The 25,900-nt window shown below is 34.9% G+C and overlaps 2 protein-coding genes across 2 annotated transcripts in view; both read left to right on the top strand.

The window, feature by feature from the left end:
- Positions 1-16,173: 16,173 nt before the first annotated feature.
- On the top strand, positions 16,174-17,681 carry LOC123660114 (collagenase-like). The gene is made up of 5 exons (XM_045595218.1): positions 16,174-16,365; positions 16,445-16,709; positions 16,853-16,942; positions 17,170-17,363; positions 17,463-17,681. Exons 1-5 carry the CDS (start codon positions 16,174-16,176, stop codon positions 17,565-17,567), a joined length of 846 nt encoding a protein of 281 aa, XP_045451174.1. The 3' UTR covers positions 17,568-17,681.
- A 5,466-nt stretch (positions 17,682-23,147) lies between these two features.
- Positions 23,148-25,900, top strand: part of LOC123660589 — an 18,976-nt gene continuing 16,223 nt past the window's right edge. The window contains exons 1-4 of the mRNA XM_045595643.1: positions 23,148-23,339; positions 23,724-23,991; positions 24,544-24,633; positions 24,761-24,939. Coding sequence (XP_045451599.1) covers positions 23,148-23,339; positions 23,724-23,991; positions 24,544-24,633; positions 24,761-24,939 — 729 coding nt within the window. The remainder of the gene's footprint in view (positions 23,340-23,723; positions 23,992-24,543; positions 24,634-24,760; positions 24,940-25,900) is intronic.

The following is a 25,900-nucleotide window of genomic DNA, read 5'->3' as shown; positions in this document are numbered from 1 at the left end:
AGCGTAGGATGCGTATAATTTTTAGAAAAACCGGAAAAATTATTCTTCCCCGGGAGGTCGGGAGATTAACTATTATTTCCGGAGTCTCCCGGGCGATCCGGGAGGGTTGGGAACCCTATCCATTAACGATGATGCGTTCTTATCCGAATCAGATTTATTAACAAACAGACAGAGTTTTTTTTGCCATTTTTTACTTACTTTAAAATCATCTTTTACTTACTTTAAAACAAAAAAAAAATGATGTAAATAATAAGACTTGGACGTCAGAAATAAATTTTAACAAAATAAGAGTTATAATTAAGTTCATCATAAAATCATCTGCGCTACATCTGCATTATTGAACTATTTGAAACTAAAACGAAGAATTTTATCAAATAATAGTAATGAAATTTGCTTGACTTGGGGAGTAAAATTTCTCATTCTCTTTTCTCATTTCTCTGTGTTCGCTGAATGCGTGAGGAGTGCGTTACGAAAAGTGTGATCGGGCTAGGCGAACGGAAGTAGAGATATAAGTTAGATGGAGCTTAAGAAATCTTACTTCAGTTTGTGGTCTAAAACACATGCGTTTTTTTTTTTTGAACGGGAGTACTGTGTTGTCATCTTTTACATTTTTTATTCAATTTACTGGTCGAAACGATGTTTCAATTTAAAATTATATCAAATAATGAATTAGCCGACTTAACCTTATATGGTATAACCTGGTGTATGGCTTTATAAATAAAGAATAAAAAATAAAAAATAATGAATTTGTTGAAATTAATTTTATGTTAATCTTTACGATGTCAACAATCGCTCTGATGCGATCGTACTAGCAGATTCCAAACTTTTTACAATCCCCACTGTATTGTAAACAAACCAGAAACTGCAATAAATGGCGTTGTTTGAGAAGGATGTACGTGAATCTTGTGTTTATATACAGGGCCGTCTTTACCCGGTGGTTCAAGGGTGCAGCGCACCCGGGCGCGGGATCCTAGACGGCGCCGAATGCTAGAAATTGGAAATTTTATTGACCTCTAAACTCATTAAATGTCAACGTCATTGCACCGTCTCGTACACTTTGCTACGTCAAATGCACGTACATAATAAAAATATAAGTACCAGTTATCAATTGCTTTCAAATTAAAAAATATTTCTATCCTTAAGATAGTAATCGTTTACGATTAGGTATTATTGGAAAAAATTACAAAACAACGATATTATCAGTCGTGATTGGCTTATGTATTTCACATCTACTGATTCGGTATTTTGTTTTTACTGTAATACTTTTTTAATATTACACTGTAAATGCATTTAATGGTCATACTGGCTACAAGGACTGGGGGCATTTGTCAAGAAATCTAGAGTGACATGAAAAAAGTTCAGGGCACATGTTTTCTTTTAAAAAATATTTAGATTTAAAAAACGACTTATAGAAAGAGCAAACCGTAGACTATGTTAATCAAGCTGAAATCGAACGCGATAAAAAGAGGTGGACGGCAGTTTTGAAGAGAATATTAGAGATAATCCAATTTTTTGACTCAAATAACGGCAATTTTTTAAAGATGGTAGAGGGTATTTCAAATTTTGATAATATATTATCAGATCACATTTCTCGAATACAAAAAGCTCAGCATCGTATGCCCCATTATCTTGGCCATAGTATTCAAAAATGAATGAATAAATTTAATTTCTAAAAAAATTAAAACAATACTTTTAAAAGAATCGAAATATTATTCTGTAATTTTAGATAGCCGTCCTGACATTTCACAACAAGAACAACTTACTGTTATTATAAGATTTGTTTATTTAAATCCTTCGATAAAACGTACTGAGATAAGAGAGCATTTTTTAGGTTTTTTACCTGTTACTGATACTACCGGCAAGGCTTAGCAAATTATTTGTTAGATTTTTTTAAATCATGCGATATTGAAATAGACGATACGCAAGGCCAAGGATATGATAATGGGGCCAATATGAGTGGCAAAAATTAGGATATCTAAAAAAAAAAAATTGAATATGAATCCTCGTGCATTTTACGTGCCGTGTGCTGCTCACCTCCTTAATTTAGTAGTAAATGATGCTGCTTAAAGCTCATTAGAAATTACAAACATTTTCTCAATTGTGCAAGAAATATATGTATTTTTGCAACATCAACATCTCGCTGGGATGTTATTATGAAACAAATACCTACTATAACATATACTATAACATATATACAATAACATGGATAAAATTTACGATGCCTTATATTCTATTTTTAGCGACATCGAGTATGACAGCGACGCAAGAAACATAGCACGCTCATTAATGTCTAAATTAAAGTATTTTAAATTTATATGTTCAATTGTTTTATGGTGCAACATTTAACAAAAAAGATTTTACAAAAGAGTGTGAGCTAAAGCTTGCAAAAATTGTCGTCATTCTTTCAGAGGCAATCAAACTTGAGGATCAGGTTAGAAAAGATTTAGAACACTACCGCACGGACACTGCGTTTGTCAAATTGTTATATGATACAAATCTAATTGCGGAAGAATTATACTGTGAAAATGAATTTACGGAAATGGCTCTTCCACGTCCCCGAAAATAACATTTTAATTACGAGGCTACGGATGAGCACATTTTAGAGCCGATGAAAAAATTTAAAATAAATTTCCATTTCTTTTTAATTGACACGGCTATCTCGAAATTAAATGAGCAATTCGAGTTGCTCATAGAGTACAATCACATTTTTTCATTTTCGCAAAACTTGGAAACATAGACATGACATTAGAGATGGAAAATGGAAACATGGACATTAGAGATGGGACAAAAAAAAAATGTCTCAATTTGTAAGAAAATGGAACATTTAAAAGTAGATCAGATATTGACGGGGAAGATTTATTTAATGAATTAAAATTGTTCCCAAAATTTTTATCTCAAATTCTGCTATAATTCCACTTGATGTTTTAAGTTACATGTATTCCAATAATTTAATATCTGTGTTTCTTAACTTTTCAACATCTTTACGTGTATATTTAATACTTTCTGTTACAGTAGCTGAAGGCAAAAGGTCTTTTTCAGAATTAGAAATAATAAAAAATTATCTACGGTCAACCATGACACAAGATAGACTGACGAACTTGGACTTTATAAGTATAGAATCCAAAATTGATTTCAAAATAAAAGACATAATTGAAATATTTGCCAACACAAAAGCCCGAAAAATTGATAATTGAGTTTGGTTTATAGGCATTGAACATTAAATTGGTACTAACCTATTAAATAATAATTAAAAATATATATTATATTAATTTATAAAACATGTTGATTATTGTTTGAGCATTTTTTGGTAAATTACAGAACTTTCTTAAAATTAATAAATGAAAGATTAAAATTATATTGCTGTATATAAGTTGGCATTATATTGGTAATATATACTTACCTATTAAATAATAATATAAAAATATATAATACTAATATTGTTTGTCCGTTTTTAAATTACAGAGTTTTAAAAAATTAATAAATAAAAGATTAAATTTATATTGCGTTTTTTTACAACAGCAGGGGCGCGGTCATATTACCCGCACCCCGGCACGGAATATGCTTAAGACGGCCCTGTTTATATAAATACGTCCATTGGTATCTTTAGTCTCAGCCGAGCTGTATCATAACACGTATGCGGCTGGTGGATATACTCTGTAGAGGTGATATGAGGGCAAACGAGCCGATATCAAGGGTAGATCAAGCAGAATAGAAAACATAAGTGTGAAGTAAGAAGACAGAGTGGGAGATATGGACGGCAGTATGATTGTGAAGAGTGCAGTACGAGGCCAAGCGCTGTACCTGAATGCTGACCATGTGGTAGTGGTCGAGCGAGTCGATCTCCTCGTCGCTGGAGTCCCCACGCGCGCGTCTCCGCCTCGGACCCTCCTCCGGCGACCATTTCGCTTTATCTGTTCCAAACCAATTGTTTAACTAAACCATTTGCCATGCACAATCATTTGCCTCCTTTTTTTATTAATAGTTGCAAACAAGCGTACCGTTCACCTGATGGTAAACAGTTACTACTTAGTTATTACTTAGTGTATAGAGGCCTGCATCAGTCCTACCCAAGGAGAGCTGCTTTCAAGCAGTGTTGTGTTCCTATGGTGAGTAAGTTTAGTTCCTGGGGGGATTCGGGGTAGGGTCGGAAGCGCGTTTACGATGCTCCCAGTCTGGCATACGCTACGGTAACTGCTTTTAGTGTGTGCTTAAGACTGCAGGGCAGAAGTGAAAACATCATCGCATTGCATTGCAATCGCAATCATATATATGTAGTGAAATTAATTTATTATTTATTTAAATCTATATAAATCATAATTATTTATTTTCGTTTTCGTATTCTACAAAGGATACAATGGCTTTGTGATAACTAAATAAGAAATAAATACTTTCTGTTAAATTTTACTTATATATCTAGAAAAAACTCCATCAAGTGTAGTTCTGTATTTTGTTGTACTTTTATTAATTTAAATCCAATATGATATTTAAAAAATTATAAGCTCGGGTACACTCGGCTGTCTCGAGTTCACCCGAATGAGCATTTCACCTCAGAGCGTGACGGATCAGCCTAAATTACTACCTACGAAAAAATGTGTATGCGGTGCGCCAAAATAAGTTTTCACTTCAAAAAAAATGTGACTTAAGTGACCTGTACCCACGGCGGTGTTCGTAAGATTTATTTATCAACCGAATAGCCCTCTGCTTTTTTGAAAACTTATTATTAAGGAAATAAAATATCACCAATGACACTGACGAGTAATGTGACTTCAATTTGTCGAAGAATTTTCATAATTAGTTGAGTGCTTCTAAAGATTTGCGGTTACAAATCTACATTGGATTTAGATTGTAGCCAAACTTAAATGTTTGTCTAGCTGTAACTTATGCTATAGCTTGTTAATTAAAAAATAGATAACCAAATGAAGTAAAATCAGCGTATCTGGCGGCCTAGTCGTATAGAACATAACTGTAATTGTGTTTGCTCCCAAACGAAAAACTAAACCGACTTCAATTACATCGGCAAGTAATACAACGTGAGGATAAAAAAAATAGTCAATTAAATATGTGTTCTCGCGTCTAAGACTAATCAAAAAGTAGTAGTCAAATCTCAATTAAATTTAAATGGTACCACATGATGCGCACCACCTTTCAATTCAAACAACAATCGTCGAAATCGGTCCACCCAGTCAAAAAGCTCTGAGATAACATACATAAAAAAAGTACAGTCGAATTGAGAACCTCTTCCTTTTTTGGAAGTCGGTTGAAAAATACTCACTGGAGTGCAGCGTGGCGCGGGCCATCAGTCGCACGCAGCGGACGGCGGCGCGGCAGTTGTGCGGCGTCACGTGCGCCACGTCGCGGATGACGAGCGCGAGCGCCTCCACGCAGCGCGCCAGCGCCGAACTGCGGTGCGGCCTCAACGTTACCTGCTCCACTTCTAACTCCACGGTGTTCACTATTGGCGACGATTCGTTCTTCACCTATCGTAAAAATGAATTGTAACTGTAATCCTTGTATCCTTGGGTTGTCTGGAAGAAATGGCTTATTATTATATTATGCTTATGACTAAGGTCGCTTCGCTCGTTCGCAGTCCTTTCGACGTTTCGATAGTATTATTAATCCATTGTAGCTATCATTTAATATTAATCTGGATTTATACTTTTGATTATTATTTTATACTTTGTAGTTATTTCATAGCAATGGATTCTTATAGTTTAAATTTTGTAATTAAATATAATGTGAACATATACTATCAGAATGTCAGGGCAATGCGATCCAAGACTTCAATTATTATTATGACTTTTAATTGTTCTATCGAAATGTATGCCTTAACTCGTACCACGTAATTATTTTAACGGAGACATTGTTATTGGATGGTGTATGTGACTCGGAATTGTTTGGTGGTAGATATAATGTATGGCGGTGAGATAGGGATTACGACTTCACTAAACAAAGTCGCGGTGGCGGTGTGTTAATTTCCATAAAGAATAATTTTCATACTACTACTACTATTACCAATTAAATGTAATAATAGTAATCATCAAATCATCATCACAGCAGCCTTTCGCAGTCCACTACTGGACATAGGCCTCCACAACTTCACACCAAAAATGGCGTGAACTCATGTGTTTTGACCACGCTGGGCAGGCGGGTTGATGACCGCAGGGCTGGCTTTCTCGCACCGAAGATGCTGCTGCCCGTCTTCGGCCTGTGTATTTCAAAGCCAGCAGTTGGATGGTTATCCCGCCATCGGTCGGCTTTTTAAGTTGCAAGGTAGTAGTGGAACTGTGTTATCCCTTAGTCGCCTATTACGACACCCACGGAAAGAGAGGGGGTGGCTATATTCTTTGATGCCGTAACCAAAAAATAGTAATGACCTATTACTATTTTTGTGGTAAAACTAAATTTATGCGTTATTTATTTGTGTCAACAGAAAATAGGGCTGACTTTTTCAGATCAATTACAGAATCATTCGAGTATGCTCGGTAGATCTATACTGAATCGACCTAATGACATTTTTTTTTTGATCATCATTTCAGCCTATTACAGTCCACTGGTGAACATAGGCCTACACAAATTTGCGATAAAAATGGCGCGAGCTCATGTGTTTGCCCATAGTTATCACGATGGGCAGGCGGGTTGGTGACCGCAGGGCTGGCTGTGTCGCATCGAAGACGCTGCTGCCCATCTTCGGTTTGTGTATTTTTTTTTGATCGTCGGAGATTATAATTTGAGTGGTATAACTTGGGTATATAACAATGACTGTTAATTTGCGGCGAGCAATGTGACTAGCTCTGATGAACATGTATTAATTGATGAACTTTGTACATTCGACTTAAGAGAGTTTAATAGTGTTTTGAACAGTCACGGTAAAATTTTAGACTTAGTATTATCTAACACCGCTGTAGACCCCCGTTTACTGAATGTTACTGAATGTTTTATTTAATCCATTAGTTCCTCTCGATCCGCATCACAGAGCCCTTATTATTGGTTTAAAATCTCATCATAATGTATCCTTAAAGCCAGAAACAAGATTAAAACGCAATTTTCACAAGGGGAATTACGAATTATTATAATAAACCGTCAAATAGATACCATTCATTGGCATGTAGAATTTTTGAACAGAGATAGTGAATCCGTTGTCGGTATTTTTTACTCACTCATAAATTAAATAATAGATTCAAATATAGGGTATATTTGGATCTACCATCTAAATTGTCGCGAAAATATATCCTATATATAAATATCCTGTTTGGTATTCGCCGTCCTTAAAAAATGTATAAAAGTTTGAATAATATAAAAAGTTTACAAACTGTGGTAATCATTCAGACGTTCACGTTTATAAGCTACTTAAAAAAAGGATTAATCACCTTGATTCCGAGTGCTATCTTAATTATATATCATGTGTCAATCAATCAAAGATAACCCTAGATATTTATGATCGTTTGTAAAAACACGATATAAATTATATAACATGCCGGATACCATTAAGTGCGATGGCACTGTTGCAACGGATGGGACTTATATTGCTAATCTTTTTTTTTTAGTTTTTTTTTTATTCAACTTTCATTCAACCCTCTTCCTTATCAAGTCATCCTATACATACAAATCAGATCCTAGACAGTAATATTCCGGCATTAACTAACGTCTCCAGTATTTATATTAATGTAAATAAAGTTTCTAAGCTTCTTTTATCATTGGACAGGTCCCGACTATTTGCCTTCTATTTTTTTTTTTTTGTTAAATGCGCCGGATCTATCTCTACGCCTATTCAATTATCCAAAAAATGATCAAAATCCGATGTTTTAAATTAGCGTATTGCGCGAGTATGTGTTGTAGCCAAAGAATTGGAAAAAATAGTATATAAACAATTATATTCATCACTTAAAAACTCTTTTTCCGATTGTCAACATTTTTCTGAAAGAACGGTCAACTGTATCTAACCTTATTTTGTGAAACGAATTTATATAGTGGTGTGAGGAGGGCAGGGCAAGTGTTTTGACAGAATACATCATCCTACCCTTATCCGTAAGCTCGAAAATATTGGAATTAGTGATGATTTACTTAAATGGTTTGAGTTTTATATTTCTAACAGATTCCAGGCTGTAGTTATCAATAACTATATATCTATGTTCAGAAATTACGAATTAATGAATGATGTGTATACTTTTCCATCAAACAGTAATTGCAAGGGGAAAAAACCGTCAGCGTTGGACCACGTCCTAGTTTTACGAGGCAGTCACAGGACTGTCGATTTGTAGTAGTAATGAAAAATCGCCTGTGGTATTTATACACAGTATACATGCCTGTTAACAAAAGGCATGGGCATTTTCAGCCTGTGGGTGTAAATTTTTAAACTAAAAAAAAAAAAATACTATATATCTAGTTGGGTTGTGGTTCCGAGTGGTTTACCCCAAGGTAGGCCCTTAGGTCCACTGCTGTTTTTGATCTTTTCAAAATCAAAATCAAATCAAAATCAAAAACAGCTTTATTCAAATAGGCCCCAGGAGCACTTTCACATCGTCATTTTACAAATTAAAACTTTAAAAATAAAAGATTAATTTTGTAAAAGTGAAGCTACCACCGGTTCGGAATGTAGATTCTGCAGAGAAGAATTGCAAGAAACTCTGCAGTTACTCTTTTGAAAAATAATATATAAACTGTGTGTACAAAATTGGATACAGCGTCACTAAGTCCACACATCTTTATCAACTATGTATTCCTGCACCGAATAATGAGCTTTATCTATCAGTTTTTTTTTTTAGTAAATACTTTAAATTTATGTTGAGACAATTCCAAAATTGTTTGTAGGATTTTATTATACATGAAATTACCATAACCCAGAAAGGAGACGTTTACTTTGCGCAGTCGGAAACTTGGAGTTACAATTTTGTTATTCCTTCTCGTGTTTACAATGCGATTATTACTATATTACTATTATTACTATGACGCCCCGTTGGCGCAACGGTTACAGCCATGGATTGTACCTGTTGCGCTGGCGGTTACGGGTTCGATCCCCGCACATGACAAACATTTGTATTGGCCATACAGGTTTGCCGTGGTCTGGGTGTCTATGCAGTCCTTGTGGGTCTCCCCACCGTGTCTCGGAGAGCACGTTAAGCCGTCGGTCCCGGTTGTTATCATGTTCACCTGATAGCGATCGTTACTCATAGTAGGGAATATATCCGCCAACCCGCATTGGAGCAGCGTGGTGGATTAAGCTCTGTCCTTCTCCTACATGGGGAAAGAGGCCTATGCCCAGTAGTGGGATATTACAGGCTGAAGCGAATATTACTATTTACTTCAAAACAATGAACATTCTGGTGAATATACATAATATTGTTTGTTATAAACAACTTAATAAACGATGAATAATAGTTGTAAACGATATTAAATCATGCTTCCGACATTCTAAGTTGATAAGTTTTGCTGACGATATGAAAATTTACAAGACCATCTAAACCAGATCCGACGTGCTTGACCTTCAGTCGGATTTATTACGTCTGAGTACTTACTGCGGATTAAATAAATTGGATCTAAATCTTAATCCATCTAAGTTTTCACTCGTATTATGACTGTCGTCAGTCAGCCTACATTCGATTAGAATATCGTCTAGGTTCAAAATTTGCAGAGACTTACGAAAGTCCGTGATCTTGGGGTGATTCACGATTCGAGGCTTCTCTTCGATGAGCATATCGATGAAATTATTAAGAAACCCACAAAACCACTGGGATTCATCATTCGAATTTCAGAAAATTTTAAAGACATCAAAACTATTAAGATTTTTAACCGACTTCCAAAAAAGAAGGAGGTTCTCAATACGACTGTTTCTTTTTTGTTTTTTTTTTATGTATGTTACATCAGAATTTTTGACCGTGTGGACCGATTTCAATCGTCGGGCATTTAAAAAACTTAATAAACCGCGATAAAAATCTGAAAAAGTTGTTTCATTATATCTAATTAATTTTTAGTTTATCAAATAAAAGAATGTACTGGACTATAACCTCGTGTCATGCAAAAGCTGATAGTGCCACGCGCCAAGGTGATTTGAAGTTTCTCTGTATATATTAGTAGTATTCTTATGATAAAACTATTTTAATTCTAATCGTACTTGTGACGATGTCAATATATTTATAACTAGCTGTGCCCGCGACTTCGTCCGAGTAGAATTTAACAAAAAAGTTATTGTTCAGCTCGCAGATTTATAAAATAAATAAATTTGTGAATAAAAGTAGCCTAAGTTACTCCTTATTATATCAGCTATCCATTTCAGAGATTAATCGGAACAAACAGACCGACATACAAAACATGTAAAAATGCTATTTTGGTATATGTACCGTGTATACATCCATAACTATGTATTTAGTAAAACTGTTATTTAAACATTACAGACACTTTAATTTTATTTATTTGTATAGATGATTTGTTAAAATATTACGTAATCATTACCTAGGATTTTTTTTAGTTTTATCGAAATATTATCTATTCTGTATTCATGTAATAATCTATTAATGCTAGATTTATTTTTCAACGACTTCCAAAATAGGATTAGATTTTCAATTCAGAGTCAGAACTTTTGAGTGAGTGGACCGATTTCAGTGATTTTTTTTTAATCGCAAGGTGGTGCGTCGTATGGTCCGTTTAAATTTAATTTAAGATCTAAGAAGTAATATTCTAGTTATATCTAATAATGCTTTTGTACTTGACTAGTTTTTAAACGACTTCCAAAAAGGAGGAGGTTCTCAATTCGACTGAATTTTTACGATGACGTATGATCCTTTAAAATCTAGAGCAGCCCAGCGGCGGGGAAGTACCTCAATTTTACAGAAGATTTACAGTTACTAAATAACAGTGCTGTCAAGTAGTGTAGGGTTCCTGTTGTGACTTAGGTGGCCACAGTTTCTGGGGAAGATCGGGTTATAAAGTTTTTGCTTCACGTATTAATATATAGATTATTAAGTTTTTTTCTTTATACACAGGCTTTCTAAGGGGTTCTGGATGAATCCTATATACCTAGTAAATGTTCTGTTCCAACAATTCATCTATCCGTTACAACAATTCGTCTATTGCAGACGATTTAGACAGTGTCAGAAAGACACTGTGTTGCCTAGGACTCTCTTCAGGAAAACGCAGAGTTGCCTAGGATCTGCGCCACTCTCTCGACCTCACTGGCTAGGCCCACAGGAACGACGAGTCGATACATGTGGAGCCAGCTCGGCTGCAGGAGTCTTTCGTATTTTAGAGCTATGCCACGAATGCTTGACGGAGACCCCATTCCGGGTTTAAAATGAAGTTTTCCTTCACCAGGACCCTGATGATTTTGAGCCAGGTTTATCCCTCGGTCGCCGGTCGCCTTTTACGACCCCTACGGGAAAAGGTGGTGCTATTCTACTCGGCCGACACCACACGGCATAATTCATAACGCGGTGTTATTTCGAAAAATTTCTTACATTCCCGACGTTTTTAAATGTGTTCAAACAAATACCTAATTGATTCAAAGAACATAAATATCAACATGGTAGATACCATGATATTGCGTTATGTTGCAATGACGCAAATTTTGTAATTACCATTGAGATTAACTCTTATTAAAGAAAATTTTTGATATTGGCGATATAAAAGTAATTTATTAATTATTAATTCATCACTCATGATATCAAATGTCACTGAGGATTACAATCTACTTTATCGCACGGTAATAACCTCGCTGGTTAATAAATCATGCTGTATTTTTCTTATAAAAATTGTTAAGGTTCTAGGTATCTCTAGCGTGACAAAATAATATACAACCTACTTCGATAAAAGTTCTAAGGTAAGTATTTACCTTTTAAACGGCTTAATTGCTGTTAAGATTAGCAAAAAATTAAAACCAACAAAACATATTCTATAACATTAGGATATCAAAACATACCAATATCCATCCTTGCGTTTGAGGTGAATGTGAAAGTTCACTTTCCGAGGAAACGCTAGTCGGTTGTCTGTCACTCTCGTCTTCTGAACCATCGGATCGACTTGAACCTAAAGCAAACAAAAAAAGAAAAAATATCAATAATTATACAATACTACCGTTTAATAATAAAGTATTTAATAAGAAAAATGATTCACTAATAATCTTTAAGAAACAAAAAGAAAAGGGCATGGGTAAATCAAGCAGCTTTAAAACAGCGCGTCGGTTTAAGCGTCAAATTATTTTTCTGTACTAGAAAAGGATTTTTGTCCAGCTAGCTGTCTATCATAGGCTAAAACAGCGCTGTACAGTTCTGTATAATAGTTGATTTTAAATCGATAGATATCTGAAAATGTCTTAAATTATTAAAGTATGAAGTACCTGGATGACCAACTTTTCCTCAGTATTTTGTTTTGTTAAATCATGATTTTTGTGAATTATATTTAAATGAATTACATATTGACGAAATATTAATAATATTTTTCGATCTTAACTACGTAATTATAAACAAAATATGAACTGGTTGTTTAAATCACGGGAACTTGAAAAAAAAAGGGAATAAATAATCGGACTGGAGACAACTGGACTCGAACCGTGGTCTTCCGGTTTCGGGAACGCCCGATTTTCCACCTGAGCTGCTATAACCTTGATATTGTAACAGTTTTTTAAAGCCTCAAAACACGGATAAAACGACATTTTTTTTTAAATGAATCCTACCTAGATCGATTTATCGCCCCCGAAACAAGCAGAGTAGTCAAAAATATCTTTCGGCTTCGAATACTATTGACAAAATTCAAGTCAGCTTCGGTATTAAAGGGATGGACATGGGATTTAAACTGTGGTCTTCTCGGTCGATACCGACCAGCCGATTTCCCACTTGAGCTATGACAAATATATTGACATTTTTTCATAGCCTAAAAACAGTTATAAAACGACATTTTCTAAAAATGAATCTTAGCTATATCGATTTATCGACCTCGAAATCCCCTGCATACTAAATTTCAAGAAAATCGTTGGAGCCGTTTCCGAGATTCAGATTCTATATATATATAATCAAATATATAATCAAACCCGCAACCCGCGGATCAGAAAGCAAGGCACTACAAACTGCGCCAACGCACTAGTCACATATTTGTGTAGCCTTCCTTTGTAACACAAAAATGCTTTTTTTGATCAAATATAGTTCTGTGTGGCGCTTGGTGTTAATTCATGATTGATTGATGAAAGATTAGACGAAAAACTAGTCAAGTACAGACGCATTATCAGATATAACTAGAACATTACTTCTTAGACCTTAAATTAAATTTAAATGAACCATAGGATGCACCACCTTGCGATTAAAAAAGAATCATTGAAATCGGTCCACTCAGTCAAAAGTTCTGACGTAACATAATATATAAAAAAAACCCAACCGAATTGAGAATCTAATCCTATTTTGGAAGTCGTTTAAAAATAAATCTAGCATTAATAGATTATTACATAAACACAGAATAGATAATATTTCGATAAAATTAAAACAAATTCTAAGTAATGATTACGTAATATTTCAACAAATCATCTATACAAATAAATAAAATTGAAGTGTCTGTTTGTAATGTTTAAATAACAGCTTTTTACTAAATACATAATTATGGATGTATACACGGTACATATACCAAAATAGCATGTTTCCGATTAATGTCTGAAATGGATGGAGCTGATATAATAAGGAGTAGGTACCTAACTTAGGCTACTTTAATTTACAAATTTATTTATTTTATAAATCTGCGAACTGAACAATAACTTTTTTGTTAAATTCTACTCGGACGAAGTCGCGGGCACAGCTAGTTATAAATATACTGACATCGTCACAAGTACGATTAGAATTAAAAATAATTTTATCATTAGAATACTACTAATATATTCAGAGAAACTTCAAATCACCTTGGCGCGTGGCACTATCAGCTTTTGCATGACACGAGGTTATAGTCCAGTACATTCTTTTAATTCTATTTGATGAACTAAAAATTAATTAGACATAATGAAACAAATTTTTCAGATTTTTATCGCGGTTTATTAAGTTTTTTAAATGCCCGACGTTTCGGATACTTTACAGCAAACATGGTCACGGCAGGATTGCAAATAAAATTTTAACATGTAAATTTCTAGTTTGTTTAAAGAAAATTCTGACTATAAAAAGAAAGCGACATTCTTATTATCATCATAGAACGACAACGGCACTTGAGGACTGTGTATTGGACATGCAGGCGTTTGCTGTAGTCTGAGCATTTGCGAGGACACGGGACAAATTCCTACTGGAGGTCGTTTGACTGTGAGTTGTTTATTTATCCATCATTTTTACAGAATAAAACATTTACCTCTCTCTGATTTTAGTTTTTTAATCATCCTTAATAAAATAAATGGCACTTACGCAAATACCAAACGTTATATTGGAGTTGTTAATTTAAAAGTTACTTTCTATATTATGTTCCTATATATGTGAGTGTGCATGAGCAACATGGACGCTGAGGATGGCAAAATGAAGAAATATCTCTTCGATTCGCAAGGGTCGCAATTTTTAAGCAGTCGACAGGTGAACAGATGATGTAATCACAAAATCGTAAAGTCATTTCATATAAAAAAAATCATAAAAAAACCTTTCAAAACATGGTGTTTTGCCGGATATTATATATAACAAGACCAAATTATGTAGTGGTACAAAGCTTTCATTTGGGCATTAAATATATTTTCCTACTTCAATAACATGCATCGTCTTAACAGTAATTGCAAATTATACGCAAAAAAAATAAAATATCATAATTAATTATATTTTATCAAAAATTAAAATATGATTAACATAGTGATAAAAATAAAAAGCAATAAGGCATCTTACTCGATGGACATTATTGCACCTACTATTATTGATTTTTTTTATCAGTCAGTTCAGCCAGTTAAGCCTATCGCAGTCCACTGCTAGATTTAGGCCTCCCCAAGTTCGCGCCAGACTTCCCAGTTTTCCACAATCCTAATCAGCCATCACCGGCAATCTTACGTAGATCGTCGGTCCAGCGGGCCAGAGGACGTTACACACTGAGCTTGTTAACACATGATTTCAGATTCTCGAAACAGGTGAAAAGTCCACTGCTACTTCAAATTGCAAATTCTGTGGGATATGTCGCTTATTTTTGTTCGCTCGCGGATATTCCTAATCTAATAATTAATAACCTAATCCTATCTTTAACAGAGACCCCAAAGCATAGCCCGTTCCATTACACGTTGAGCGACTTTAAGCTTGTCGGTCAGTCCTTTGAGCTCGTTCCGAGACTCGAGAGCGCCGCCGCTGCGTTAACCAGACTCCTGCTTAATGTAGGAGGGCCGGGTTCGGCCTGCCGGCGTCTCTATGCTGGTATTATGCGAAGTATGGCACTGTGCGGTGCCCCCGTCTTCGCAGACGCTTTCACTGCCCAGAACAGAATTCTCTTGAGGAGATCGCAGAGAGTCTTAGCGGTAAGCCATACGTGGGTACCGTACGGTGTCATAAACGCCGGCGACACTTCTCGCGAGCGATCCGCTTTGGGAACTCCAAGCGCTAGTGCTTGAGCCTCCAAGCTCGAGGACGAATTCCGAGTGCGGACCAGATGATCCGCCCTCGGAATTCGTCTACGCACACGAACACACGGACGTATCTACGTAGGATCAAGGATTAGGTTGCATCAGATTGCGGGTAGGTAGGCCATCCCTGCTTGTCACGATAGTGGCGAGGCCGAAGTAGAAACATAAATGCCTTTTAATACCACCTCATATAAGGCTTTGACTTTATTGTCCGAGTGTGCCGAGGTCGGCCCATATACCTGTATCACTTTCAGGGAGTATTTGTCAGAATTTTTTTATGAAGATATCTTTTTGACTGACGAATTGTAATTTGATGCTGAATTTACAAATAACAATTGTAAACATGTATCGTTAACTAAAAGTACATTATATTAAAAAAAAAATCTCTTGATTGATGACAAACATAACACTATTACTAATATTCATATGATAATCATTACAATATAATAAGTACGATTACGCTGGTGTACTTTTGCTGAGTAATTTATTCAAAACATTTTTTAAAGTAGCAAATGTAATGGTCGCCCTTATGCACGTGGTAGCGCTAAGGAGATAGATATAGTGATTAGATATTCACAATATATATTAAAAGATACAAATATCACGAAATTGTGTTTCGACTTAGGTGTCCTCCAAAAATGAAGATCATCTTCGTATTGGTTGGTCTCGTACTAGCTGTGGCTGCTTACGAGCCGATTACCTTAGACTACCATGAAACTATTGGTATTCCTGAAGCTAACCGTATCATGTTGGCTGAAAAAGCCTTAGATTTTGATGGCGCTAGAATCGTAGGTGGTCAAAATTCCAACCTTGGCCAACACCCACACTTGGTATGTCTAAACGATAAATATTATATTTATCATAAATTAATTAATTTATCATTTTTTTAACACGTGTGTATTATTCCAGGCAGGTTTAATAATTGATTTGGGGACCAGAAACTCCGTGTGTGGTTCTTCTCTTCTGTCGAACACAAAGTTAGTGACAGCTGCGCACTGTTGGAGGGACATCCGAAACCAAGCTCTTCGGTTTACAGTTGTTCTCGGCACAATCAGATTGTATACCGGAGGCACCCGTATTGTTACTACCAGTGTTGAGCTGCACAGTGGCTACAATCCACAAAATTTGAACGATGACCTTGCTATTATCACCATTAGCCACGTCAACTTTAACAGTGAGTGAACTGATTTTTTAAACAATCTGCAAGATAATAAAACTGTTCTGAGTAAATTATTGTAAACTTTTCTTTTTTTATTATAAATATCGAATAAATATTATTCTATAACATTATAATGCATTTTTGTTATTATATTGCAGATAATATAAACCGCATCGCCCTGGCTACAGGAAACAATAATTACATTGGTAGTACTGCTACCGCTGCCGGATTTGGTAGATACGGTGACGGTAAGTTTAGCATTTATTGACAGTGCGGTAAAATTAACAGTAAAGTAGACATTTTAATAACCTATATAATTAAAAAAAAAAAAAAAAAAAAAAAAAAAAAAAACTATTATATTCTGCATAAGAACTGCATTTAATTCATATAGTAGACACCCTACGTTGTAAATTTTTTGTTAACAATTATTTTCCAACTCGTTTTATTTACATTTGAATTTGTGTTTTTACTATAGCTTCGGCCATCACACAGAACCAGCGATTGAGACACGTTAACCTACAAGTCATCGATAATGACTACTGTACAAGAATATACGGGCCAGATGTAGTTCGTAGCTCTACTCTGTGTACGGCCGGCGGGCGTGTCAATATTTGTAACGGAGACTCTGGTGGACCTCTAGCTTTTGGCAGCGGCACCAATCGTCTATTGGTTTGTGATCTACTTTATCTCGTTCATACATACTGTGTTGAGTTTATTTGTGTTTTCTTTTTTCATATTTGTTTAATACATTTGTTATTTACTTTATAGATTGGTGTTGTGTCCTTCGGATCGCGCTCTGGCTGCAACCGTGGTCACCCTGGTGGCTTTTCCAGAGTAACGTCATACGCTTCATGGATTAGTGCACGCATATAAAACGACTACACATTGAATAATCAAATATATGAAGAATCAACACTCTCACTACAAATTGTTATTCTCATTATGTCATCACTGCGAAATAAAAAATGACACTGCGTAGCCATTATAATATATATAAATATGTATATGAAGAATATAATCGAAATGTTACAGTTCACTTAAATTTTTATTACAAAATATTGAATTAAATTAATTGTAGCCAAGTCGGTCAAGATTCTATGTAAATATATAATAATAAAGAATGATTCTAAGTTTATTTTTGTTTTAGTTTATAGTATACATATATACATTGACACTGGATCAATCTGAACAAATGCATAACAATAAATAAATAAATAGGCCGTATTCCACCTATATATCTGTTTAATGATTGAGAGGGATCAGATGTTTTTGTACAAACTTATTTGCAAAACAGGAAGATACAAGCGGGACGTTAAGCAAATGCTCAAATATATGTCTACTTAGATAAAGATTTTCCCTTTCTTTTACACTAAATTTAACAATTTTTTAACCGACTTCCAAAAAAGGAGGAGGTTCTTAATTCGACTGTATTTTTTTTTTTTTTATGTATGTTACATCAGAACTTTTGACCGAGTAGACCGATTTCGACAAATTTTGTTTTAATCGAAAGGTGGTGTGTGCCAATTGGTCCCATTTAAATTTATTTGAGATCTAACAACTACTTTTCGAGTTATATGTAATAATGCGTTTTTACTTGACGCTTTTTTCGTCGACCTACGTTGTATTATACCGCATAACTTTCTACCGGATGTACCGATTTTGATAATTCTTTTTTTGTTGGAAAGGAGATATCCCAAGTTTAGTACCATGATAAGGAAACTAGGATCTGAGGATGGGCTCCTAGAGAAATCGAGGGAAACTCTTGAAAATCCGCAATAACTTTTTACTAGGTGTACCGATTTTGATAATTCTTTTTTTGTTGGAAAGAGGATATCCCTAGTTTGGTTTCCTGATAAGGAAACCAGGATCTGATGATGGGATCCCAGAGAAATCGAGGGAAACTCTCGAAAATCCGTAATAACTTTTTACTGGGTGTACCGATTTTGATAATTTTTAATTTAATCGAAAGTTGATGTTTATCATGTGGTCACATATAAATTTTATCGAGATCTGATAATTACTTTTTGAGTAATCTTTGATAACGCGTAGTTGCTTGACTATTTTTTCGTCGATCTACGTTGTATTACTTGTCGATGTAATTGAAGTCGGTTTTTTTTTTCGTTTGCGAGCAAACACAATTATTTAATTTCATTTCGAATCTTGCTTGCAGCGCCTTCTTTATACTGACTAATGTTTATTCACATTAATGTTTGTTCGAATTAAATTAAGTAACCTTTATATTATACGAGCTGTGCCAGCGGCTGTGCCAGCGGCTTCGCCCGCGTTGAAATTAGTGTGTCACAAAGTTTTCCCGACAAACTTCCAGTGAAACTCTCATCAAAATCGGCTTAGCCGTTCCGTAAACCTTCCTCTTGCCAATGGTGGAGCTCTCTCTCCAATGGTGAAACCGCATGAAAATCCGTTCAGTAGATTTTGAGCGAATCGATCACATATTTTTAGGGACTTTGTTTTTTTAATACACCAACTGTTGCCCGCGACTACATGCGCGTGGTTATGAAGATATGCATTACTATTAAGATGTTTAACGCAAATAATTTTTTTATTTCAGTCACTTGAAATGCTTATCAAACTGAGTAACTTTTTAAAAGGCACAATTTAATAATAATAATAATATATTCTTTATTGTACACCCAAAATATAAACAAACAGTAATAATTACAAAAAGATGTACAAAGGCGATCTTATCGCTGAAGAGCGATTTCTTCCAGATAACCTTTGGGCACAGGACATGATATAGTAGTGACGGATAGGAAGTGTACAATATACTTAAGGATGAATAATAAAAATAGTAGATGATAGACAGTGGCGTGCATAAAGTTTTAAGACAGGGTAGGCAGTCAAAAAAAATATGAACAGCCACACTGCACCTTTCTCGCTATTTTTTCCTAATTTATTTCAATTTTGTTGGGAATAGAGGCTTTTAGATTATTTCAAGAACAGACAAGTAAATTATTGGACACGTGAAGTGCATTCATACTTATGATATGATATACTATATGATATCGCATATATGTATTACGGCGGTTTTTTTTTTTAGTACAAGCGGATTTAAATTGAATTACGGTTTATGTCTTTTTTAAAAATATGTAATGTTCATGTTTTATATATCATTTTTAGTAACACCTTGTCAGGTAGGCAGTGCCTTTCTGCCTATATGAAATGCACGCTACGGATGATAGATTCATTAATTCATACAAATACACATATAAGTACAAATATCCATACATAAATAATCAAAATAGTATTAATATACGTGTATAAATGTAAAATATATAAATAATATATAAATAATATATAAATAATATATAAATAATAAATGTAAATATATTGATAATATAAAATATGCATTTTAAAATTCTGAATATTATTATATGTTAAGGGACATATAGTATTTCTTTAGACGTTGCTTAAAACAGGCTGGGGTAGAAGCACAATTTAGTATAATTTAATAGTTATTTTTATAAAACCCCCTATACACCACATTTTTAGTTTTATTTTCAGGCTATATATGTTTCATACAAACTATCAACCCCAATTAAACCCCCTTAGCGGTGGAATATCGTAAAATCCGTTCTTAGCGGACATCTGCCAACTGTAATCTACCTCCCTGCCAAATTTTATCTTTGTCCAACCTGGATGGATTGACCATCCAGCGGTTTTTGAGTTCTCGTGATGAGTGAGTTAGAGACCTTTCTCTTTTATAGATTACGATGCATTATTTGGACACCTCCTTACCATCTATAGAGCATACATTTTAAATTTCAAGTCTCTTACTTCAAAAACATAGGACTTTCATACAAAGTTGCAATCCCCGTTTTACCCCCTTAGGGGTCAAGTTTTGTAAAATCCGTTCTTAGCGGATGTCTACGTTCTATAAGGAGCCTACCTGCCAAATTTCAAGTTTGTAGGTGTTATAGTTTCGGAGATTTCGTGATGAGTGAGTGACTTTTCGCTTTTATATATATTATTATTGATATTATTGATTATTGATTATTGATATAGATAAATCATTTTAACTTATTTAAATTCGTTAAAACATTTATTATAAATATTAAGATATATTTCAAGAATTATTTTGCAGTATCTAATTTTCTTTATTAATTTTAAAAGGCGTTGTATTCGATTGTAGGGTAACTTATAAAAGCAGTTGATTTATAAAAAGATGGTGCTTTTTTATACGAGCGATTGTGCGTTAATAAACCGAGAAAATCTTAGTGTGTTTTTTCACTTTAACGGACCCTGAACGAGGAAACTCTGGCGTATCGCCGACATGTACGTCCAGGCCTGCCGCGATTTGAACGATCCGCGCTGCATATTAGTCTTACGATAATTTCCAGACTGAATCTGAAAATAATTTCGTGGTGGTCTATTAAAAGATACTCTATTATTACTCCTATGTATATATGTATTGTTCGTACGATTAGGGTATGCATTGTCAAATTTACGGTAATTACCGCGATTTTTATAACATAACCTTGTGTTACAAATTGCGCCATCTCTTGACAAAATGAATAAACCAAAGCATCGGCAACGGTGTGAAGTGGCAGCGGACGGCGCGCCCGAGCAGCGACGAAGTTCACGAACTTCACGACGTTCACTTTTAATATAAAATTCGTTGATCTTTCTCTAAGCGTTAAAAAATAAAAATTATTTTCTTGTTAATAAAATTACTGTACAAATTTGGAAATATATACGTTAAAATATTTGTCTTACATCTTATTAATTAAATCACGAACACCTTGGTAGCCAATATCCAACTCCTCGTCCTGCGCAGCTCTGATAGTATCTTTCAAGGTGTCATAATTACACGCCGATAGAATAGAACGGATTTCACGATTTCGTAACCCGTCTATAAAACTTTTTATGGCGATTTTCTCATTTTGAGAACGTAGTATTTTACACGCATTTTGATCGCCATCCGCTTGTGCCACCGTCAAATCCACAAAAAGTTGTTCAACTTTTGACCCATACTGTGTCTAAAGTCAAACTATTTTGGCTAATAAACGACAATTCCTTATGTATATAGCTGTACTCGACTTTTTGATGAGCAGATGCTGACGCATGTCTCTAATAAGCGAATCACAACTATCATACGAAGTAGAAATTCGTAGTTTTGCATTTTCGTGTAATTTTGTCTTTAAAATAAATTTAACGAGCATTTGCTTACTTTCTATAGTGAGTGAAGAGCTATACAATTCTATGGCATCTATCAAGGATTTGGTGACGTTTTCATTCCCGTTCATAATCGGTAATAAAGCGACAGCAGTTCGATAATCAAAAGACTCCATAGTTGCTTCGTTTTGAAATTGGACCGTACACTCAGCACTATAAGACTGAGAACTATATGACTTTGTACAAAATGTTTCTATCTCTATCGGCTTCCTGGCGGTGTTGCTCAGGCTCCCGGCGTTGCTGGCGGCACTCGTGACTCGAGACACGAGCCTCCGGCGTGAATCGTCGGAATGACCTTCTGAGGTTTTGGCCTAAAACCTCATAACGAATCGACGAATAATGGCACCTTTGGTATAGTTTATAAATAGCGAATCCCGCGATACATAGTATCGTGCAAATGATGAACATCACAATGCTAATGTTCGATAAATGAAAGTCCGTTACCGAAGCCGAACTTGAAGCGCCACTACTTTGTGTAATAAAAACGTCTTCTTTCTGAACATCTGACCGGCACATCGCGAAAATTTAATAAAACTTAATTTTTTAAGAATTTAAAATAATTATTACCTATAATTTGAGTTACTTTTCTTTTGCGCCGGGCCTGGGTTTTTTTTTGAGCATTGTCTTTTAAAATAATAATATTTTTATATTTACATTCATATTACACGGAGCTTTATCCAATGTCGCAGCATTGGACTCTCCCGTCTATCTACAAACACTTTCAGAATACTATCGTCGCTGCCGCGGAAACGCTTACGAGCACTACAGCGTCACGGCAGCCCCAACAGCAAAATATGATCATACTTCCGCAAACCAAAAATGAAACGAATGAAGGTGTTGAGCAATCGATCAAGTTTGTTCAAATGGACCTGATTGAGGTCCAAACAACACACATCGCCGTAGTTGGGCAAAAGTAAGGTATTCACCAAGTGGAGCTTGGCCTTAGTTGGTAAGAAATGCTTAAAGTGTAGTTAAGGGATGCAACGTTGAGTAGAATTTACGCGAAACTTCATTTACTTGATCTTCATTACATTGGTTGATGGATGATTGAATTATAGCGCTTAAATTACAATTATTCTGTGTAGAACTTGTTTTTTACCAGTTGATAAATCTTCGACGAAAATAGTGATAAATAATTCAACTAAAGATATAATCTATGTAATTAATGTAAGAAATTAAAGAGCTTAAAATAGTGAGATTAGATATAAAGTAGTATTTAAGGCCAATTTTCGACTGCAAAACAACGCACTATCGTCCAACATGAAGCTCCTCATCGTCGTCCTCGGCCTGGCTCTAGCTGTTACAGCGGAAGAACCAATCTTCCGTGACTATCATCTAGAGATCGGTATCCCCGAAAGAGCTCGCATAGACGCTGCTGAGGCGGCCGCGGATTTCGACGGTTCCAGGATTATCGGAGGTCAGGCTTCAGCGCTAGGAGCTAATCCCCACTTGGTATGTTTGGTAATTTTTAGTCAATAATAGTCTTTGTTTCACGTGTCTATATATATGTATCTGTATATTTTTATGTGTGTTTGCGGATAACTTCGTCGTTTATGAACCGATTTTGATGATTCTTTTTTTGTTGGAAAGGAAATATGCCAACGGTGGTACCATGATAAGGAAACCGGGATTTGATGATGGCATCCTAGAGAAATCGAGACAAACATTCGAAAATTGTAGTGCTGACTAGTGTTGTTAATTTTTGTCGTCTATTTACGTTGTATTACTTATGTAATTAAGTCGGTTTTATCGTTTGCTAGCAAACACAATTACAGTAAATAATAAATAGCCTTTGTTTCACGTATATTTTGTAATAATTTTCTTGTAACTTTTAAGGCTGGTCTACAAATCACATTGACAACCGGACAAAGATCAGTTTGCGGATCTTCTCTTATTAGTAACACTAGACTGGTCACTGCTGCTCACTGTTGGAGAAGTGGTGGTGCACAAGCTAGAACTTTTATCGTTATTCTCGGATCTGTCAACTACAATTCTGGTGGCGTTCGTATCTCCACCAGCAATGTTGTTATGCATCCCAGTTACAACATGAATACCCTCCGAAACGATGTTGCTGTCATTCGCATCAGTCGCGTTAACTTCAACAGTAAGTCAATTCTAATTTTATAATTAAATATCGAAAACAACTTTTAGCTTTTGCTAACTTCTGGTTTTATATGTTTTGAGTTTATATCACTAGGTGGAAAATTAGATACTTTTTATCTAAATATAATGTTTAAATTTAGCACAAGCGAATAGGGAATTAGTTCAGTTGTAATACATTAACACGTAATAAAATTTCTAATGGTTGGGGAACTTAAAATGATTTAAAATGACAGAAGGACGACCCCATGAACAGAGAAACATAGTGGAGTAATAAGGTCTCTATGGGCAGGAAACCCTATAAAAATATACGAGTTAAGCATAATCACATTAATGAGCATTTTTAATATCATATTAAAAATGTTTCGAATTCCCCGTGTGTAAGTAACACAAAAATAAATAATACACAATAATGAATGTTTAAAAATTATTAACTGAGGTGACTGGAAATAGGCTATATAGAGCTATATTTGCTACGAAATATAACTACTGTATATATGTCACGACTGTAATGTGTATATTCCACAAAAAACAATTAAAAAACTTTTTTCCTCAGACAACATCCGGGCCATCTCGTTAGCCACCGGCTCCAACAACTATGTCGGTGTTACGGCTGTAGCTGCTGGTTTCGGAAGAACGAGCAACAGTAAGTTCATTTTCATTTATAGATAATTCGATCCTTTTTCTTATTTAAGTGCCTGCATATTTTGATAACGATCGTAGAGAGCATTTTAGATGACTTTTTATTCAGTTTTTTTATTTTTTATTTTCAGCCGGCTCAGTATCCAGTGTAGCGAGACATGTAAGCCTGCAAGTCATTGACAACAACACGTGTGCTAGGGTATATGGTACCGCAGTCGTTGGCTCTTCCACTTTGTGCACGTCTAACAGCGGCGGCCGAAGCACCTGCGGAGGTGACTCTGGAGGTCCTCTCGCGGTCGGCAATACCTTGGTCAGTAATTATTTTTCGTTATTTTCTCGTCTTTTATTTTGTACCAGTAACGACTTCACCTTTTACTTTACTGAAATACAATTTCCTTTGCTTATTTTTATAACATTTCTTCTATTTTGCATTGTCTTTTATTTTGTACTAGTAATGACTTCTATTTTTACTTTACTAAAAAAAAGATTTTATTTGCTTATTGTTATTAATATTTATTTACAATTAATATGTCATTTTTTATTTCAAAAATTTTCTACAGATTGGTATCACTTCCTTCGGTTCGGCCGCCGGTTGCACGTTGGCACCAGCCGGTTTCGCCAGAGTTACCTCATTTGCTTCTTGGCTCAGATCACAATAGACTCCTGTATACCATTATACATAATAATTAAATGTTTTGATGCAATGTTGTTCGTATTATTTGCTTTACGACACCTCTCTACCTCATTTGTTTCATTGGCGAGGCCTAAGTTTTCTGTAGTCTATTAAATATTAAATTACTAATTTAAGAAAATAAAGACTTTAAATATTATACGTGAGAAGAAAATTGTTATTATTTTTTTTTCTTATAAATATAACTTTATTAATTACGCTATTGCGGAAAAAAAGTATACACTATCGAAAATCAAAAATTATTTTATTCAAGTAGACGCAGACAACAAGTACAGAATCAATATTTTCAATTGACATTGTTTCTACTTAGCCAAGAGCTTCCGCCAAAACCGACTAGAGGACGCTACTTTTTTTCTTTACTAACTTAAAAAAATGGACAAAGTTATGAAAGCACTTGAGGCAATAAAAAATTATTTGCATAATCAAAGACAACAAATCCGAGAAGTGGGAAATAACGTTACTGGGCCAGTTACACAGAATATTTATTAGTAGGATGTTTGAAGAAAAGTTTTTAGCATCAGAAAAATATCACGAAAACCTGAAAGAAATAGTAGAAAACCAGAAAAAGAGATTACACACT

The sequence above is a fragment of the Melitaea cinxia genome, chromosome 15 (assembly GCF_905220565.1).
Source record: "Melitaea cinxia chromosome 15, ilMelCinx1.1, whole genome shotgun sequence".
NCBI classification, from domain to species: domain Eukaryota; kingdom Metazoa; phylum Arthropoda; class Insecta; order Lepidoptera; family Nymphalidae; genus Melitaea; species Melitaea cinxia.
The sequence above is the reverse complement of the archived record's forward strand: the minus strand, read 5'-3'. Positions and strand labels throughout refer to the sequence as shown.

Coding starts and splice junctions, on each gene's coding strand:
- LOC123660114 (XM_045595218.1), top strand. CDS start 16,174: ATGAAGATCATCTTCGTATTGGTTGGTCTCGTACTAGCTGTGGCTGCT. Junction 16,366..16,444: donor TTGGCCAACACCCACACTTG/GTATGTCTAAAC, acceptor GTATTATTCCAG/GCAGGTTTAATAATTGATTT. Junction 16,943..17,169: donor ATTTGGTAGATACGGTGACG/GTAAGTTTAGCA, acceptor TTTTTACTATAG/CTTCGGCCATCACACAGAAC.